This window comes from Phocoena phocoena, chromosome 1, assembly GCF_963924675.1.
Source record: "Phocoena phocoena chromosome 1, mPhoPho1.1, whole genome shotgun sequence".
Taxonomy (NCBI): domain Eukaryota; kingdom Metazoa; phylum Chordata; class Mammalia; order Artiodactyla; family Phocoenidae; genus Phocoena; species Phocoena phocoena.
In genome coordinates, this window is record NC_089219.1 from 37,418,190 (window position 1) to 37,440,441 (window position 22,252).

Sequence of the window (22,252 nt, forward strand, 5' to 3'; positions counted from 1 at the left end):
AGGTAATACACACACAGCTGAGGAAGTTCTCCAGCAGCACTCTCCAAGTTTTCCACATCTCAGTAAATGAAACAACCACCCACCTAGAAAATGGGCATCTTTTTTTTTTTTTTGCGGTACACGGGCCTCTCACTGTTGTGGCCTCTCCCGTTGCGGAGCACAGGCTCTGGACGCGCAGGCTCAGCGGCCATGGATCACGGGCCCAGCTGCTCCGCGGCATGTGGGATCTTCCCGGACCGGGACATGAACCCGTGTCCCCTGCATCGGCAGGCGGACTCTCAACCACCGCACCACCAGGGAAGCCCGAAAATGGGCATCATTTGATTCCTCACTCTTCTTTCTTACCTAAGTCACAAGACCTTGTCTTTCTATTTCTAAAACAGATCTTTAAAAATCTTCACAGATACCACCGCAGTTCAAGCTACCCATATCTCTCATATAATCTATACGTTTCTCCTCACTGGTCTCCTTGCCCTCACTTCCGTCCCTCTACAGTCAATTCTCCAGAGCAGCCAAAGTGCTATTTTAAAATGTAAATTGTATCCTACTACTCTCCTGTCTAAAATCCTTCAACTGCTTCCTGCTGTATTTAAAACAAAATTCAAAATCCTCACCATGGCCTATAAGGCCCTGTATGATCCAGCCTCTTTCTCTCAAATTTTTAATCTTCTCCTCCCTAATCTTCATGAATATCTCCTTTTCTTTTAGGTATTCTCAGAAAAGTATTTCTATGACCTTATGTACAGGATAAGCTAGTCAGTATCAGCATATATACATTATCTTTACTTATCTCATGGATGGATCAACAGTTTTTTCAAAGGTACATACTCATGAGGAAAATAATGCCCAAGGGTATGGAATAACAATATAATATGATGGGATAGATCTGAAAGGCAGTCCATTCTAAGCCCCACATCATACAATTGAAGTCCTTCTATAACATCCTTGCCAAGGGGCCAAAGTAACCCATATTAGCTTTATGAAGAGAATAGTTAGGGAAGAGAATAATCATACTAAACACAACTGTCCTCCTTAATGGTGGTGCCCTCTCTAACCAATACTCCAACTTTCCAACATCTAAGAATGTGATCTTTAGCTTCCTGAGCTTAATAAAATGGCAGTGCCTGAGGAAGCCTGCTATTTCCTCCACCCCAAGAACCCCAAGCTCTTCAATGACCTGTTACCTATTTGTTGCTAGTGGTAAACAAAACAGAACATGGTCCCAGTCCTACTGGAACTGACATATGAGAGAGACAATAAACAAACATTCAAATAAATGAAGATCTATATGTTATGAGATGTGCTACAATGAAAAAGGAAAGAGAATAATATCAAAGAGAATAATGATCTAAGTAACGATCTAGATGCAGGGAGATCACTGGGAAAAGCCACTACAGTAAAGTGAAAATTTAAACTAAGACTTGAAAATTGACTTAAGTAGGTAAAAGTGGAAAAAGAGCTTTTCAGTTATTATTTAATCTAATTCTTAGCTTCTTTTTATATAAATAGCAATCATAATAGCTATATCTCACAGGGTTGTCATAGGATGAAAAAAAGAAAATGCATGCAAAACTTTACATTCCAGATATATTAGCTATTTCTCTAACAAGTATTATGATTTTATAATCAGAAAAATGTTATTTTTTTTAAAAAGTGTCCCTGACACTGCCAAGTACAATAAATTATTGGTTAAAAAAATGAAATATTTTCTTATCCAAACACCTTAGTTGACTTGAAGACTTATCAGGTAAGTAACATGTCTGTTGTTTTATTTGTAAGTTAGTGCTCGGTTCTGTTCCTTCTGGGTGTACCAGAAACGTATGTTTGATTGACTAGCTAATCTGGGTAGAAAAGAAATTGTTGAGCAAATTAGTTACAGAGGAAAAGGATGACTATGCAAGAGGCCTTACAATTGAACAACATAAGAGGCCATTTAGAAATTACTCCATTCATGAGGCAAGAGTTCCAGCCATTCATACAGGTACTAAAATGCATTGGAAAATTTACCTCAACTTCACTTTTTAGATGACATAAAATGTTTGTTGTTTGCTTCCTTTCTCCCTATTCAATCATTCAGCCAATGTCTATAAATGAGTGTCCTAAACACAAGGTACTGCTGGGAGATTAGGAGCATACAGATAAGTAAGACACTATCCCTGCCATTATATAATAGCCAGCAACTGGTTTTACATAGCACTTTCACAGTTACCTCATTTGAACTTTGCAAGATCTTGAAACATTCTGTCATCCTTTTCTTTATTTTCTATTAATAAATTTATTTATTTATTTATTATTATTTTTTGGCTATGTTGGGTCTTCGTTGCTGCACGCAGGCTTTCTCTAGTTGCAGCGAGCAGGGGCTACTCTTCCTTGCAGTACGCAGGCTTCTCTTGTTGCCGAGCACAAACTCTAGAGCACGCAGGCTTCAGTAGTTGTGGTGCACAGGCTTAGTTGCTCTGCGGCAGGTGGGATGTTCCTGGAGCAGGGCTCGAACCCGTTTCCCATGCATTGGCGGGCAGATTCTTAACCACTGCGCCACCAGGGAAGCCCTGTCATCCTTTTCTTATGAATGAGGAAATCAAGCCCAGAGATTTAAATAACTTGTCTATGGTTATTCAACTAGTAATGGTGGAACCTGGATTTGTACCCAAGTCTTTTGACCCTGAAGCCTGGGTTCCTCCTCTATTCTAGGAGCTTACACTTGTGCAGGGAAACTAAAGCAAAAATAACTTTAATATATGGCAAAATGTTTAAAAAGAGGTGCCAAAAAAAGTGTAAGAGAAGGTCAATGGAGGGAAACATTTTGATTACATAAGGGAGAGGTACGGAGGTTTAGCAGTGGCAGAGAAAGAATCAGGAAAGGTTTTATGGAGGAATAAGTGGACTTTGAGCCAAGTCTTGAAGGGAGGGAAGATTTCTATAGGATAAAGGCAAAGAGTGTATTCTGGGCTGAAGAAATAATATGAATAAAGAGGCAGGAAAACACACAGTGTTTAGTACACACATTAAACCCAGTTTGCCTGAGTTATAGAGTACTTGTTAAAGAGGAGGAGAGCTAGAAGAAAAAAAGGCAGGATGATGCTAGAGCACAGAGGACCGAATATCAGGCTAAGAGTTAATCCTGAGTTCTATGTTTTAACACTGGCTGTGCATCAAAATAACTTATGGCACTTTATTAATTTATTTTTAAAAACAGATGCCTGGGCCTCACCCAAGACTTTAACTCAATAGGCCTTGTGTGAGGTCCTGGCATCTGCACTTTCTAAAAAGCTCCTAAGCAATTCTGGTAAGCAACTAAGGTTACAAAACTATACTGTAATCAGCAAGGAAATCACTGAATGCTTTTGAACCAGAAAATGCCACTGATTATTCATTTATTCATTCAATCAACAAATATGATAAGGGACTTCCCTGGTGGTCCAGTGGTTAAGACTCTGTGCTCCCAATGCAGGGGGCCCAGGTTCAATCCCTGGTCGGGGAACTAGATCCTACATGCCACAACTAGAGATCCTGCATGCCGCAACAAAGATCCCACGTGCCACAACTAAACCTGGCACAACCCAAATAAATAAATTAATTAATCAATTTAAAATTTTTTAAAGATGGTATTAAAAAAAATATATGATAAGCAGCTATCATTGTCAGGCACTATACAGGACCCAGTAGATGTCAATGCAAACAAAACAGTCAAGGAATTTATAAACTACATACACAAGCAAACAGTGAATTAAAGTCAATGGTAAATACTATTGTATTATGGGAGCGTGTAGGAGGGGTACCTAACTAATCTTGGGAGATTAGAAAAGGCTCCCAGAGATAGTGATATCTAAGCTGAGTCCTGAAGGTTAAATAGGAGTTGGCCAGACCACTGGGAGATGGAAGGACTGTGTCCTAGGCAGAGGGAAGAGCTGGTGCAGAGACCCGAAGGTGGAAAGGGTCACATCCCATTTGTGGAACTGAAAGAGAAAGAGGTTCAGTACAGCTGTAGTGCACAGCTAAGACAAGAACCAACAGGTCAGAGAAGAATGAGCAGTGAGGCCACAGAGATAATGAGTACCAGGATTAGATGTTTTGACTTTAACCTGAGGGCAATGAGGAGCCATAGAAGGGTTTATGCAGGGAAAAACAAAATTAGATTTGTATTAAACACGGTGGTGTTGGCAAAAAGACAGACATATAGACTAATGGAATAGAATAGAAAGCCCAGAAATACACCCTCATGTATCAAAGGAAAGGATAGTCTCTGCAACAAATTAGAGATGGAGAAATGCAAATGAAAACCACAGTGAGATATCACCTCACATCCATTAGAATGCAACTATTAAAAAAAAAAAACCAGGAAATAGCAAGTATTGACAAGGATGTGGAGAAATTAGAACCCTTGTGCACTATTGGTGGGACTGTAAAATGGTATAATAGCTATGGAAAACAGTATGGTGGTTCCTCAAAAAATTAAAAATAGAACTATTATATCATTCAGCAATTCCACTTCTGGGTATATTTGCAAAAAAACTGAAAACAGGGTCTCAGAGAGACATATGCACACCTACGTTCAAAGCAGTATCATTCACAATAGTCAAGAGGTAAAAGCAACCCAAATGTCCATTGATAGATGAATAGATAAGTAAAATATAGGATGTATATACTTACAATGGAATATTATTCAGGCTTAAAAAGAATGGAAGTCCTGTCACATGTTACAATATGGATGAACCTTTAGGACACTAAGCTAAGAAAAATGAGCCAGTCACAAAAAGACAAATACTGTGTGATTCCACTTTTCTGAGGTACCTAGAATTGTCAGAATCATAGAAACAGAAAATAGAATAGTGGTTACCAGGGACTGGAGGAAGGGGGAAATGGGGAGTTGTTTAATAGTATAGAGTTTCAATTTTGCAAGATGAAGACGATCCAGAAATCTGTTGCACAACAATAAAAACATATTTAATACTAACTACTGAATTGTACACTTAAAAATTGCTAAGATGGTTAAAAAAGAGATCTGTATTTTAAAAGGACCACTCTGGCTCACAATACAGACAGTATGGATTTAAGGTGAGGAACAAAACTGACAGGGAGACTAGTTTAGAAGGTTGTGGCGAAAGAGATGGCAATGGCAGAAGGAACTGGCCTAAGGTAAATGCATTCAGAGTAGTAAGAGGTAAAATGGTCAGGTCATGGTGACTGAGAAGATGTAGAAAATGGGAGAGATCAGGGATGAAGGAAAAGAGAACTATCATTTGTAGAAAAGCTAAGCACTCAACTAATACTTTTACAAGTTAGTAATTCATTTAATAAACATGTATGAAGTAGCTACTTGTGCCAAGTACTACAGAAGGCTTTAAACAACTTTTCTGCCCCTTCACAGAACAACTTCTCCTTTTTGAAGTTCACCTAAACTGGCCGTTGACACAAAGTGTCTGCTTAATAATTATTTGTTGAGTAGGAAACAGACACAAGCAATTTCTATGAGAAGGTGAAATGAGCTAAAATGAGCATGTTGAGGAAAGAAAAGCTTATGATTCACTTTGGAAATCACTGATCTAAGAATTTACTATATAAGCAAGCAATGGTGACCACGATAACAAGAAAAGACCAACATAAAGAGCAAGTAAACACAGAAGGTACAGACAGTAATTAGGTATCAGGTGTAGGAATGCTGAAATGCCCTTGAATAGTAGGAATGTGTGAGAGGTATATTGGGAGACCACCCTCTCTCCATTGAAGATTCAGAAGTGAACAAAATAGCCAGGATCAAGGAGCTTAAAGTCGAGTAAACTGGATTACAGTCAGGTGGAACTTGACTCAATCCTAGCTCCACTACTTAGCTAAGAGACCTCAGATAAATTAATTTCTCTCTGAGCCTCAGATTTCTCACCTGTAAAATGGGGAAAATAGCATATATTCCATGGGATTGTACGCTAATATATCCCCACCCCCACCGCCAAGGGAGAGGCTTAGCAGGACCTGGCACACTGAAATAAGAAAAATGACTTAATGATTTTCATTATTATTACTCGGGAAGTAATACAGCAGTTGAAAAACGCCTCCTTCTAAATCAATAAAATATTTTCTAGTGAAAAAGCTGATAAACAGAAACAGGAATGTGCACAAGGAAGGTATCATTCAGAGTACTCCGTGGAATCCCAATGTTCTATGAAGTTATCTCCACTTGGAGATAACTTGAACTTGAACAGGTTCAAACTCAACCTGTTCAAAACTGACCTCTTGATCATTTCCCATCTTGTACCTCCTGTAGTCTTCCCCATCTCCATTAACAGCAACTCTATCCTTCAGATTCTCAGGCCAAAAACCTTGGTTATCCTTGAGTTATTTCATCTTCTCAAACCTCTCACCGAATGCATCAGGAAAGCCTGTTTTCTCTGCTTTCAAAATAGATCCAGAATCACAAGGTCCACTGCTACCACTCTGGTCCAAGTTACCATCATTTCTCACTTTTTTTGGCATAGTCTCTATTTATTGCATGGACTCTGTTGCAATAGTCTCTCTTAACTAGTCTTCCTGCTTTCAACCTTGCCTCCTTTTCAGTCTATTCACCACACAGTAGCCAGGGTGATTCTGTTAAAAGGTAAGTCACATCATGTCACAACTCTACTCAAAAACCTCCAAAGACTTCTCAATTCACCCTGAGTAAAAGCTGAAACTCTTACAATGGTCTGTAAGACACTACGTGCTCTGGCCCATGTTTCCTCTCTTACCTTCATCTACTACTATTCTTTTTTACTCTCTCTGCTGCGGCCACATCACCGTCTTTGGAGTTCTTCGACCACATTCAGCACCAGGCATTTCTGCCTCTATGTCTTCGCACTTACTGTTCCCACTGCCTAGAACACTCTTTCCCCAGATATTCACATAGCTAGCTCCATTACCTCCTTAATTTTTGTCTCTTCTGTGATACTTCCCCTATCCACATATTCAAAATTGCAAACCCCACAGCACAAAACACCATATATATTACAATTTGTTTTCCTGTTTAATCTAACTCCTCTGCCCACCCCCTGCTCATTACAATGTAATTTCCATGACGGTAGAGATCATTATTTGTTCATTATTATATTCCCAGTACCTGGAATAGTGCTGGACACATAGTGAGAGCCAGTAATTTTTTTTTTTTTGAATGACTAAATGAGCTGGAGGCAAGCTAGCAAGTCAGGGACAAACTTCTTTAAGAATGAAGTAAACTAAATGAACTCTTCTATTATTTGTGGGTTAAACTGCCAACCACAAATTCTTATTTCTCAAATGTCTTAGGGAGTTACTAAAAATAAGGGCAGAAAACATGTACCACAATTTATTTAGAGATTTCTTTATTACTAAATGACCAAACCAAAAAGTTAAACAAAAGCTACTTTTTTCAAAAGTAAAGAAGATGCCAACATGTATTAATAGGAATGCTTTAGCTATTTTTACAAGTATAAATGAAATAAACTTCTAATTGTGAAAGGACTTGAGATGTAACATTTCACACTATTTTTGACTTTGGGCTCTTTCCACTGGAGTTAATTCAGCTTTCTTATATATACTATGGGCCCAGCCACACGGGTCATTATACAGACCCTATTTAAGAGACTGAGTTCCACTAGAGGAATTTGACATAACTTGGAAGGTGAAAGGGAGAAGAGAGACAAGGGTCCTGGAAGGCATATCTAAGGCCAGCATGTGTAGAAGACAGCCAAAAGACCCACCCAACTAAAGGGAGCAATTTGAATTCTGAAATCCGATTAGAGAGAGTCTAGAATGCTAAACAGAAGTTTTTAAACAGAAGCATCACATTATCAAAGTATGCCTAATGAAGATTACTCATGTAGTAGCATATCAAATTGAAGCAAAGAAATATTAGGGACAGGAAAAGCAGCCACATGCTTGAAAGATAGGGTATGGGTATGCTGCCAAAGTTAACCCAAGGCAGGCACCAGACAACTTTGCATTTGGCTCAAGGTAAATAAGGCCAGGAGAATACTCTGTACTGGGTCACACAAAAGCAAGAAAAGAAGCAGGCAAAACTAATAGCAATATCACTGCACACCAAGAAACTGGAATCGGGGTCTGGCTGCTCATTTTTATAAATAATGCATGAGTTTGGTCACTGAACCCACAGAGTTTCCTTTCATTGTAAGCTCTCTGATTATATAAGGCTTCTTACAAGTCTGACAGAAACCGACTCAGAAACAACACATATCAACCCACATAAACAAGGAGTTTTCAAAGTAACTCTTCTTTAAGAAAGAAGGTATAGAGTTGGGGTGGAAATGGTGAGTGAGAAGAGGATGAGGGCTATGTGAATTTAAAAATTCTCTTCAGCCACCTGCAGGGCTGACCATTCCCTCATGAGGGAAGAGCATTTCTTTCAGTACCAAGTATCTACCTGGCTGAGGTGACTTCGCTGTAAAGAGGCCAAGCAATTGCTCTGTTTATAGCTAAGTGGTTCTCATTGCCACAGTGGAAAAAAGAATAGTTTCTCCATGGCAGAAATGGCAAGAAAGACCCCAAAACATCCTACCCGCCAAACAATTCTTTTGCTGACTCCCTGGACCAGAGTATTGTCACTTGAGGCCCCTGCCCCATAACCTTATACCCTACTTATCCCCCAAATTCCCAATCTTCTAGGCACTAAGAGGTTCTGCACAAAGAGGTTCCCCAAACTGTTTGATTATGAGGATATTTCCCTCTTTGTGCTTTTCTTAACAAACTAAAAAACAAGAATAAAAACAAAACAAAAACAAAAAGCACAAAAAAACATTATGAGATGTCGTATAATCTGTCTGGAAGCATCTCTCTCTCCTCTTTCTTTGACAGCCCCCCCCAACTTGAATATAGAAGAGAAAACATATAGCATGTAAGTTGGTGGCAGCCACTTTTTATGAATGACAGCCAACCTTAGGGTGAAGTTGACAATGTAAGCACAGAACAAAGAGATGGAAAGAGGTGGTGGTGGGGGGTGTCTCTGGATAACATCTATTTAGCTGTTGAATTAAACCAACCCCTAACCTAATAAACTGCTGGAATTCCAGTTTACATGTCCTTTTGTTGCTTAAGGCCACTTAACTATTTTCTGTTACTTGTACCCAAATACATTCTAATATATCCAGTAACCAGAAAACAGCTTTCCCAAATAACCCAAAATATACAAAGTTAGTCAGAATCGAATTCTACAAATACTACACATGCTACACATACAAGAACCTGTACTCAGCACTATGAAGAATACAGACGTGAATTAAGGACATCATGTTGTAATGGAAACAGTACAGGCTTTGAAGTCAGATGAACCTGGATCTAAATCCTACTTTGGGGAAATCATTTAATTTCTCTCAGCCTTAGTTTTTTCATCTATAAAACGGAGGAAATAGGACTGTAGAATTGTGAGAATTATAGCTAATATATAAAACACCAAGCATAGCACTTAGCCCATAGTGGGAGTTTAGAAACTGGTAGTTATAATTTTTAAAATGAGAGCAAGTCTTTACCCTCAAGTAGGGTAGAAAAGACAAATGATTATGATGTGCTGACTGGGATATTTATAGGGTATGGGAAATTGCAAACAAAGGTTCCAATTCTTCACCCCTTACTGAATCACTGTCCTTTGACATGTAACTTTGCAGTATGCTCCCAGTGTGGACTCGGGCATGTGACTTGCTTTGTCCAAAAGGATGTTGGCCAAGCAAACTTGAAGATAAGCAGAATCATGAAAAGCACTTGTGCAAATGGGCTAGCATACTCTTGCTATTCTGGTTTCATCTTAAGAAGGACATGTCCAGGTTAGCCCACTGGTCCCAGAAGAGAATGAGAAACAGCTGGAGCAAAGTGCCCCACAAAGCCCAGCCTAGAGCAGACCACCAGCTGACCTACAGATGCATGAGTGAGCAAAAGTAAGAGCAGCAAAACTGCCCAACTGGGCCCAGCTCAGCTTAGCTGAACCTGCAGAGGTATCAGAAATAAATGTTTACTGTTGCATGGTTTTGTGGCTGGATATTATACAGCAATAGCTAACTGACCATATGGTTATATTTTCTGTCTTTAAAAACCAAAGATTTCCACTTCCTTGATATTTGTGACCAAATGAAAGATAAGGTTAGGTCTTCTGAGTCAAAGACACACTTTTAGATTCTTAATTCAACTTATTAAACTCAAAAGGTTCTACACCTAGTTTTTTTTTTTCTTTAAAGGAACATTTATTTATTTATTTATTTTTGGCTGCTTTGGGTCCTCGTTGCTACACAGGGCTTCTCTAGTTGTGGTGAGCGGGGACTACTCTTTGTTGCAGCGCACGGGCTTCTAATTGTGGTGGCTTCTCGTTGCGAAGATGGGCTCTAGGTGTCAGGGGTTCAGTTGTGACACGCGGGCTCAGTAGTTGTGACACACGGGCTTAGTTGCTCCGCGGCATGTGGTATCTCCCCAGACCAGGGATCAAAGCTGTGTCCCCTGCGTTGGCAAGCAGATTCTTAACCACTGCGTCACCAGGGAAGTCCCTCTACCTGATCACTGTTGTGGCCTCTCCCGTTGCGGAGCACAGGCTCCGGACACGCAGGCTCAGTAGCCATGGCCCACGGGCCCAGCCGCTCCGCGGCATGTGGGATCTTCCCGGACCAGGGCATGAACCCGTGTCCCCTGCATCAGCAGGCGGACTCTCAACCACTGCGCCACCAGGGAAGCCCTACCTGATCTTTTATCAACTTCTTTCTCTTTAACAAATATTCATTTGCTTAAAAACTTAGAAGTCTATCCTTACTATAGGTAGTTTAAAGAAAACACACCTAAATGTCTTACTGTTCCAAGTTCAATTAATGTCTACAATTACAATGAAGACTTGTGGAAATGGCTGAAGCCCAGAAAAGTCTATATCACCATTGTATATGAGAAATATTCTTCTTAATAATATCAATACTTTATAGGCATTAATAAGAGCTATGCTTGTCTCCTGTAATTATTGGTAAACTGTTTTAAGAGAAATAAGGAATGGTGCTCACATTACTGTGGAGGGCAGGCATTCTGCCAACCAAGAAATATTTACTAAATATCATCCAAGTTCCAAGCAGTATGCTTGATGTTATTAGTAATTTATTTTTATGATCCTTAGTGAAACCAATAGCTGTGCTGTCAAGTCAAATTATAAGGCAATTAAACCTACGAGTCTCCAGAAATCTATGGCATGATGGCCTTTGCTGATCCCCTTCTGAAAACAAGCAAGAACATTTGGATATTTGGGCCTCACGGCCTTCAGCCTATTAACATCATAATAAAGATTGTTAATATCATAAACTATATCAATATCTCATTAATGATACTGGAAATACACTCACAAAGCACTTACTGCATATTGTATATGGCTATAAACAAGCTAATAAGCAACAGAAAATATTATTTAAGTGCAACATGGCCAAAAGAATGTTGCATTATGATCATACATTTCTGCCATTTCTACTACATCCACTTTTAAACTTGAGACATGATCACAGATTTCAAAGCATGTTCTTCTTTGTCAGTAAAACCAACACACAAGCCCTTCCAATGAACTCACATTTCAGAAAACAGTGATATAAACAGAGAGTGCAACAAATACTTTTACAAGTGTTTATTAATTAGTTTATTAGTGCCAGAGCTTTAGTAGATAGAAGGCTTGAGAGGACAGAGTTTTGTCTTTGAGGAATTTATAGACTTACTTCTGAGAAAAGAAATACACAGAAAATGTTTCTTGATCCAGGATGCTGGTTATGGGTGTGTTCATTTGTGAAAACCTAGTGAGATGCACACTTTTCATGTGTGCTTTTCTGTTATGTTATACTTTGTAAAATTTTTTAAAAATCTAATGACATTAACAGTAGTACAGAACTAAGTACCAAATGAAAAATACTGACAATTCAAGGAGTTCAGGAGGGACGAGTCACTGTTAATAAAAGCTGTAATAGTTAAAATGTATTAAGCAATCACTACATGCCAGGTACTGTGTTAAATAAGCGTTTTATATTTCATCCTCACAATATCACTGTGAGATCATGATCTAACCAACAGTTATTTGCCACAATTACATAATTACTTCTTCCTCCTTGAAACCCCTTCCTTTCCATTCCAGGCCAACACACTCCTGGGTTTTCTTCCTATCTCCCTAGCTACTCTTCAATCTGCCTTTTACCCCAGACTTTTAAAATTCAAATACTTTAGGGCCCAGCTATAGTCCTCTTCCCTATCTAGATTCCCTGGGATAGGTATTACTATCGTTATTCCCGTTTTACAAGTGAAAACACTGCAGCACAGGGAGATTCAAACCTAGGCAATCAATACTACAGAGCCCATGCTCTTCACTACCTCACTAACCCACTTTCTTTGGTCTTCCATACAAGAGGCAGGACATAGCTACACACACTTCACATTCCGGTATCCTCAGTAATTGAGAAAAAAGACATAGGGTAAGGCACACAGGACCCTCCTTGATAAGATATTAACGATTAATACCAGGGAACCAATGCTCTTGCAAATTCTGTTAAACAATTTTCCTTCCTAAATTTCTTCACTTTGTGTTTTGGTACTTCTCAAGGAGAAATGTGAAAACATTCTAGAACATAGATTCTCAAACCTAGATGCTCATTAGAATAATCTGAAGAGCTTTCAAGAATACATATGGGCCCTCTGAAGACCTACTAAACCTAGAGTATTCCAGGAATCTGTGCTTCTAAGAAGCACCCAAGCAAATTCTGAAGTTGGTAACCCAGTACCTGAATTTGGGAAGCCTTTGTTCCAGAGAGGATTCTCAGGTCCTCAGAGGCTGAGTAATGACTACCACATATTTACCTGCCTATAAGAGGCTGAAAATGAAATGAGAATAAAGATGTAAATTCTCCAAGGAGTAGTTTCCTTCAATCAGGAAACTAGAGCAGCAGCAGTGGAATTTTAGATCAGGACACCACAAATTTCTGGGTAGTCTGGGAATTTGTTGCCATGATAGAGTTTGCAGCCAAGTGATACCATCCTTTAGTTTAGGAGGGGGTCATCTGGGCAGCAAGAACCAATATAATATTTGAGCACTCATTCCCCGAGAACTCACCACATGTTATTAGGGAATCCAAGAGTATTAATAGATATGGCCATTGTCCCCAGGCTACAGAAGAAAACATTGTTAACATGCCATTTTTGCATAACCATAAATGCACACATATTTTGCGTACATATGCGAGTAACAATTACAGTGGAACCATACATGCTGAAACTAAGGCAAAGAAGTCACTACAACACGCTCATTGAAGTCTTACCTCTGTGAGTGCATGCAATTGTCCTTGATGTACACACACACCCATGAACCTACAAAACGAAACAGATGTTTTTTAAACAAATGAAAAGGACATGAACATAACTAGTGTAGCTGCACATGCAAGACAATCCAATACCTGTGAAGTCTACTGGGTTCCTGTATAACAGCGGTCCCCAACCTTTTCGCCACCAGGAATGGGTTTCGTGGAAGACAATTTTCCCGGGAAGGGGGTGGGGTGGGGTGGGGTGGGGGAAGAATCGTTCGGGTGGTAATGCGAGCAATGGGGAGCATTGGGCCGCGGCAGATGAAGCTTGGATCGCTCGCCTGCCATTCACCTCCTGCTGTGCGGTTCCTAACACGCCGCAGACTGGTGCTGGTCCTCGGCCCGTGGCTTGGGGACCCCTGCTGTATAACAAACCTTGATAGCACTCCTGTAAGTTTCTAAGTTTATCATGAAACATCTGGTTGTGGCAAGACCTAGTGGTAAAAAGCAATGGTAGGGACTTCCCTGGTGGCACAGCGGTTGAGAGTCCGCCTGCCGATGCAGGGGACACGGGTTCGTGCCCCGGTCAGGGAAGATCCCACATGCTGCGGAGCGGCTAGGCCCATGAGCCATGGCCACTGATCCTGTGCGTCCAGAGCCTGTGCTCCGCAACGGGAGAGGCCACAACAGTGAGAGGCCCGCATACAGCAAAAAAAAAAAAAAAAAAGCAATAGTAGAAGAGGGAGGGGAGCAAGCCTTTAAAAACAGCATGGTATAATGGAACAAGCACCAAACTGGAAGCAAAGAAACCTGGTGCTGGTTTAGCTCTGCCATTATTTGACTACGTGCTCACACACACAGAAAGGTCACTAACCCTATGGGGCTCAGTTTCCTCACCTAGAAAGTAAGTAGGTTGAACTACCCAATCTGACAGTCTGTAATTTACAAACAACAAACGGGTTGGGAGCACCCGCATTGGCTGGATGACCTTGACATAAAAAGAACTCTTCTAAATATGTAATTTTAAAAAGAACCCAGTAGAAAAATAAGCAAAAGGTACACGTGTAACTCACACAAAAATAATAAAGGGCTAATAATATCAAAATGTACTCTAATTCCCTCATAATTAGAGAGATGTACACTAAAACAGGAGATACTACCTTTTAAATCTATCAATGAACAAAGATTAAGAATGATAATGCTTGGCGAATTCCCTGGTGGTCCAGTGGTTAGGTTGAGTCCCTGGTCAGGGAACTAGGATCCCGTAAGCCGCGCGGCACAGCCGGAAAAAAAAAAGAATGCTAATGCTCAATGTTGTCCAGAAGGTAAGGAAACTGGGATAGGAAACACTGTTGAGCTCTTGGCCCAACTTTTTCAAAGGGTAATTAATTGATCACATCTAGCAAAAATTTTAATTGCTCCAACAATTCCACCTCTAGGAATTTATCTTACAAGTATACTCAATTTGGGTGAGCAAAAATTCACATAAAAGGACATCTACTTCACCGGTGTATGTGAATCTAAATACCCACCAATAAAAACTTGTTAAATATTTATGGTATAGGGCTTCTCTGGTGGTGCAGTGTTTTTAAGAATGCCCCTGCCAATGAAGGGGACACGGGTTTGAGCTCTGGTCCAGGAAGATCCCACATGCCGCGGAGCAGCTAAGCCCATGTTTCCACAACTACTGAGACTGTGCTCTAGAGCCCGTGGGCCACAACTTCTGAGCCCATGCACCACAACTACTAAAGCCCACACGCCTAGAGCCCGTGCTCCACAGCAAGAGAAGTCACAGCGATGAGAAGCCCGCGCACCGCAACAAAGAGTAGCCCCTGCTTGCCCCAACTAGAGAAAGCCCATGCACAGCAACGAAGACCCAACACAGCCAAAAATAAATAAATATTTTTAAAATTTATGGCTTTATTCATAGATTGGAATACTATATAGCATTAAAAAGAATGAATTAAACTTTATGCACTGACATGAGAACATACCCAAAATATACCATTAAATGAAAACATCAGGCTTTAAAATCCCATTTGTGTAAAAAAAATTTTGTATATTAATAGAAAATGTCTAGAAGCATTAATAATAAATGGTACTGAAGGAGAAAAGGGTGATTTTTATTTTTTAGTGCACATACTTATGTCATATTTGAAGTTTTTTCAACCAACAGGCTACATTTATATATAAAAATAATTTTTAAATAAAAATCATAAATCAATTATTATGACTGATGATTATAAAGTAGAAGAAAATAAATGACATAAAGTCAGTGACACTTGGGGCTTGGGTTGTCAAGAAGGAAGTCTCATTAACAATATCCACAGGTCCCAAGTAAGTTCTAGTTTAGAAGGGCAAAGGAAAGGGAAGAGACTGACTAAAGTAAGAGTGAAGGCACAACAGTAACTGTGCTGGAAAGGACCATAAAGTTCCAGGAAGGCAGAGTCCAGGTCATATTCTTCCCTGTGCTCAAGCACCTAACAGTGCCTAGCAAACAGTTTGCTCACTCAGTAAATAATTGTTAAGTGAAAAGAAAGTGAGGGAGAATGCCTGGTCGCTGTAACATCACAGCAGAGTTTTAAAGACATGCTGCTTCAACCAAAATTACTAATGTGGAAATTTCAGAGTTTCTCCAAGAGGTGGTTTCTGGACCACTGGTTTTCTCTAAGTGCATCCAGAGACACGGTGGGGACTTGAGAAAGGAAAGAACCCAAGGAAATATCTAGGTAGTACGGAAAATAGGATGCAGGTTCCAATGACTAGCTGAAACTTACCTCTGGCTTGGGAATAAATAGGGAGCGAAATAACAGAGTAGTTAAAAGAGCTTTGGAGTGAGATGGTGTGGGTTCAAATCCCACCTCCACTCTTTACTAGGCAAGCATTAGTTTCCCTCTCTGTAAAATAGGATAATAGTGCCCACAACGTAAGGTTGTTGGAAAGACTGAATGAAATAATGAATGTAAAGTTCATAGCACAGTGACTGGTACATAGTAAGAGTTCAAAAAATGTAAGCCATTTTCATAATTATAACTTAGAAGTGGACCAGGTAAGAATCCAATTTGGTCACAGGTGGCTGGGCAGAAGCTGGTTTTTATGTATGCCTACTCTCCCCTCCATTCCCCATCCTTTGTCCCTACCTCCATCCTCTGCTTTGTAAAAGTGGGACATTTAACTTTATTCATCTGTCGGTTTCTTTACTATGAAACTAACTATCTAATACAGAAGAGAATGAGGGGAGGAATGTGGGACAGGTAAAAGTCTAAAGAATAATGAATATAAGTAACACAGAGTGCTGGAAGACTGAATCTAGACTCCTGAATGTTTCTGGCCAGCACAGTATAGCGTCTATAAGCTATGCAGATAGAGCATCTGAGAGTTGCAGTTAACATCACAAACTAGTTGGGTAAAAGATAGGAAGCTGTACTAGAGCAAAGGAAATCCAGGCAAGATAAATGAGAAAACAATCAATCTAGGGGAGATGCAGTTGTAGAGGTATCTTCTTTATTCTTATTAAAGACATTTTATTTTATTTTTTTGGTAATAATTTTTTTATTGAAGCACAGCTGATTTACAATGTTGTATTACTTTCAGATGTACAGTAAAGTGATTCATATATATACATATACTTTTTCAGATTCATTTCCCTTAGAGTTTATTACAAAATACTGAGTATAGTTCCCTGCACCATATAGTAGATCCTTCTTGGTTTTATATTTTATATTTAGTAGTGTGTATATATTAATCCCAAACTCCTTCCCCCACACCCTTCTCTTTTGGTAATGATAAGATTATTTTCTATGTCTGTGGGTCTATTTTTGTATATAAGTTCATTTGTATCTTTTTTTTTCACATTCCACATATAAGCGATATCATATGACAGTTGTATTTCTCTGCCTTCATTTAGTATGATAATCTCTAGGTCCATCCATGTTGCTGCAAATGGCATTATTTCATTCTTTTTTATGGCTGAGTAATATTCCATTGTGTATATATACCACATCTTTACTGTAGAGGTATCTTAAAAATAGGTCACTGTTCTCTAAGTGTTCGTACAACTCCCCAATCACTGGAATTATGACAGTCAGTATTCCATTCATTTATTCAACAACTATTTATTGAATGGCCACTATTTGTAAGGCATTAGGGACAGGACAGTGAATAAAACAAAGTCCCTTCTCTCACAGAATTTTCATTCTAGGAGTAATTCTGTTGGAAAGCAATTGTAATAAAAGGTTAAGCAGGTGTTTTGCAGAATGTGGTTAAATTGTATGCATAAATAGCTGTTTCTAGGGACTTCCTTGGTGGTGTAGTGGTTAAGAATCTGCCTGCCAATGCAGGGGTGACAGGTTCAATCCCTGGTCCAGGAAGATCCCACATGCTGCGGAGCAACTAAGCCCATGCGCCACAACTACTGAGCCTGCGCTCTAGAGCCCATGTGCTGCAAATACTGAGCCCACACACCGCAGCTACTAAACTCTGCGCACTCTAGGGCCCGCATGCCACAACTACTGAGCCCATGTGCTGCAACCACTGAAGCCCATGCGCCTAGAACCCATGCTCCACAACAAGAGAAGCCACCCCAATGAGAAGCCTGTGCACTGCAACAAAGAGTAGCCCCTGCTCACCACAACTAGAGAAAGCCCGCGTGCATCAACAAAGACCCAATGCAGCCAAAAATAAATAAAAAATTTTTAAAAATAGCAGTTTCTAGTGAACCTCTAACAGAAAGGATGCTTCTCTGAGATTAAATGGTATTCCTACCTAAGGATAATTCTATTCTCATTACCCCTCCATAGCAAAAAGAGGTAAAGTAAAATACAATAAGCTACGTTTCTTCCTTCACTACAGCTTTCTAAACTATAATGGGCACTAACAGTGGTTAATAACTATGGCCTACTACTCGTTTTCATAAAGTTTTATTGGAACAGACATGGTATTTTCTATGGCTGCTTTTGTGCTACAACAGCAGAGTTGAATAGTTGTGACAGAGACTGTATGGCTTGCAAAGAGTAAAACATTTACTATCTAGTCCTTTACAGAAAGAGTTTGCTCACCTTTACACTAGAGCATAGAAATCTATCCATATCCACCTAGGGGAACTTAAAACAAGTTACTTAACCTTTATAAATCTCCATTTCCTTATCTGAAAAAAAATGGACCTGAAAATAACACTACCTTAAAGGATTGTTAGGAGGGTTAAATGGATATTTCAGGGACAATGTTTAGCAATGTCTAGCCTATGATCAAATAAAGGTTGTTTTTTATTTTGTTATTATTAATGATTCTAAATTATGCCATCCCTTACATGGCTATTAGAGTTACCTTTTCAAAACACAAAATATGTCATTTCCTTCTTTATAAACCTTCAATGGTTCCCTTCTGCCTATAGAATAATGTCAAAATTCCTTACCACAGCACTTGAAACTTTCCATGATTTGCTCCAGCTTATCTCTGGAAGCTCACACTTTCCCATGAGCCTTATTCTTCACTCATCTCTCCCTTTCCTCTGGTTCTATCCTACAAATATATTTAAATTTACCCATCTTAAAAAATGCTTCCCTTGTCCCTCTCCCTAAAATATGATCCTAATACACTCTTTGCACTTGTAACCAAACTTTAAGGTTACATACACTATCTACATATCTTTAACCTTCCTTCGTTTCTAAACTCATTATAACCTGCCTTCTGCCCACATTACTCTCTTGTAACTTTCCTTACTCTGGAAGATTCAGAGTTTTATTTATCTCTGTATTTCTAGCACCTAGTATAGTACCTTGCACACAGTAAGGAAGCTCTCAGTAAAGACTTGTTGAAAGGCATGAATGATTTTTTTTTTTTTTTTCCCGGTACGCGGGCCTCTCACTGTTGTGGCCTCTCCTGTTGTGGAGCACAGGCTCCGGACGTGCAGGCTCAGCAGCCATGGCTCACGGGCCCAGCCACTCTGCGGCATGTGGGATCTTCCTAGACCGGGGCACAAACCCGTGTCCCCTGCATCGGCAGGCGGACCCCCAACCACTGCGCCACCAGGGAAGCCCCGCATGAATGATTTTTATGACCTGGAAACTTAAGTTAAAGCTCTTCCCTGAGCTGGAAGACTTCATTTACTTACTGAAAATTATCCTTCTAGGATCAGCTAAAATTTCATCTTCTCTACAATGATCTCCAGGATGCCCTCAGTAAACATCAGTACTCTTTCTCTCTTTTCCTGCCCCCCAGTACTCCTAACATCCTTCTTTGAAAGATTGCTCATTAGCATAAGTGAAGTAGTCCAGGGTGTGGAGTCAGACTACTTGGATTTGAATCCTGGCTCTGCCACTTACTGATGACCTCTCTGTATTTCAGAGTTTTCCACATGCAAAATGGCAATGTTAATATTACCTAACCTATATGGTTATTGTGAAGATAAAATGAGACAACTTGAGCTCCTGGAACATAATAAGCCCTAGAGAATGTTAGCTCTTCTTCTCTTAACCTTTCTGACTTCTTCTCCAGACTGGAATATAAGAAAGGTTTTTAAGAGTACAGATCTCATCTAATTTATTTCTATATACAGTGCCTGACATACAATGCTTTGCATGTAAGATGCTAAACAAGCATTTCTTGAATGAAAAAGCAGTAATCACCAAATTAGCTTCACAATGTAAACTCGTTTTATAAGAAAGAACATTTAGAGACAGGTACAAGGCTGGAAAGCCAAGAGGTGTTTACTTTATTTAATCAAATATTTATATAGAAGCTAGGCAATAGGATTCTACTAGCAAAACAATGGCTACATTCTAGTTATGGATCTCCTAGAAGCTGAAAGTATTTGGTTTGGGTGTGATACACCCTTGCTTCCCTTCCCCCCAGACCCACCATCACTATGACCACATCATCCACAGAGATGTCACAGATGACACATTCAGGCAGGCACTGGCTTCATGTGACAGTCTTCCCCACTTCCTACTCTCACCACCACATCACAGTGGTGTCGCACAATTCTACCTCTATGTGAAACTTTTCTGCCAGGCCTCCTCACCCTCACTTCCTCCCCACCACCACCATGTCGAAAATGGTGTTACAGAGCTGGCAAGTTGAGACAGGCATTAGCTTTATATTGGAAGAAGAGTTTGAGCAGAGTTAATCATTCCAGTTGCTATAAACAGAATATACTTTAAAAGGGAAATATTACTCATACTTAACAGGGAAGAGATTTATGCCTAGAAAAGCATTTAATATCAACAATAAGTTTTTACTGAAATTTTTATTGCTTCTTTAATGAAAATCTAAACTGTGGCTGAGGCTTAAAATCACTTTTGGTAAGAGACAGGATCTAAAAAAAGTTACATTCTGATTGATTCTTATTCTCCACTACCACCACCCAAAATCATGCAAGGTAAAATTACTTAGCTCGGGAAGGGAGCACTTTCTTAATGGATATTCTTGAGAGTGAGTGATTACTCAACTTTGTTATTTTAAATTTCAGATTACACACACATTCACCTTGCTTTTGATTTTTTTAGACCAGTGCTTCCTAAATTTTAATGTGGAAACAGATCACCCAGAAATCATGTAAACTGCAGACTTAGATTCTATAGGTCAGGGGGCACTTGAAATTCTGAATTTCTAAAAAGCTCCCAGGTGATGCTAATGCTGCTTGGTCTATGGACTTATATGTTGAGTGGCAAGGCTCAGTGCAGACCAAGGATAGCTAGCTGATCACTACTCTAAAGTCAGTAAGACTACAACAGGAAACTCCCAACTCTGATACTACTGGTAAACTAGACTTTGACCAGAGACTTTGGCTCCCTCTAAGTAGAAGTATTTTTGACCGAGCATGCTTCTGAATTACCAAGGCACTCCATCAACACCACACTGCTATAGCATCATCATTTTCTACCTTTAACTGTTTTATAATATGCCTTATATCTCCCCTACTAGACTATAAGCTTCTTAATAGAATTCCCTTGCCTGGCATATGACAATATATAAACACTTGCAGGATAATTTAAAACACAACTCTGACCACTCAAAAATTACTGAGTGCCACTGTGTGCCAGGCACTGGTAACGATCATAATAATTATGATAACAACTAACTCAAAGTGCGTTTACCATCTAGGCATTGCTCTAAGTACTTTATGTTATATTCACTGTTGTAATAAATTTATTTATTTATTTATTTTTGGCTGTGTTGGGTCTTTGTTGCTGCACGTGGGCTTTCTCTAGCTGCGGCGAGCGGTGGCTACTCTTTGCCTCTGTGCACTGTCTTCTCATTGCGGTGGTTTCTCTTGCTATGGAGCACGGGCTCTAGCTGCGCGGACTTCAGTAGTTGTGGCACACAGGCTCAGTAGTTGTGGCGCACGGGCTTAGTTGCTCCGTGGCATGTGGGATCTTCCCGGACCAGGGCTAGAATCCATGTCCCCTGCATTGGCAGGCGTACTGTTAACCACTGTGCCACCAGGTAAGTCCTACGTTGTATTCATTTAATTCTCACGATAACCCAACGAAGTAACACTTTTATTAACCTAATCATATAGATGAAGAAACAGGCTCAGAGAAATTAAGTAACTTGCCCAAAGTCATAACAGCTAATAAGTGGCAGAGCCAGGAGTCAAACCTAAACAGTGGGTTCCAAAGTCTGTGCTCTCTCTCTTTTTTTTTGGCCACACCACGTGTCACGCGGGATCTTAGTTCCCCGAACGGGGCAAACCCGCACCCTGCAATGGAAGCGTGGAGTTTTAACCACTGGACTGCTAGGGAATTCCCAAAGTCTGTGCTTTTTTTTTTTTTTCCCCAAAGTCTGTGCTCTTAACCACAATGTTATATTACCTCTCCATATAGTTATAAAAAGGATATAAAAATGATTAAGATACAACCCCTCCACTTAAGAAGCTACTGGCTACTCAAAAAATTGTTGTGGCAGCTCACAGTCCCTGATCAAAGTCCAAATTCTTTGGCGTGTTATTCAAGAGTCTGAATGATCTGACCCCAACCTCTCTTACCTTATCTATTACATCGACC

General features: G+C 39.8%; 1 protein-coding gene across 1 annotated transcript in view; it reads right to left on the reverse strand.

Moving 5' to 3' along the window:
* TESK2 (testis associated actin remodelling kinase 2) overlaps window positions 1–22,252 on the reverse strand; it is a 101,286-nt gene that overhangs the window by 24,286 nt on the left and 54,748 nt on the right. The window contains exon 3 of the mRNA XM_065890310.1: window positions 13,266–13,314. Coding sequence (XP_065746382.1) covers window positions 13,266–13,314 — 49 coding nt within the window. The remainder of the gene's footprint in view (window positions 1–13,265; window positions 13,315–22,252) is intronic.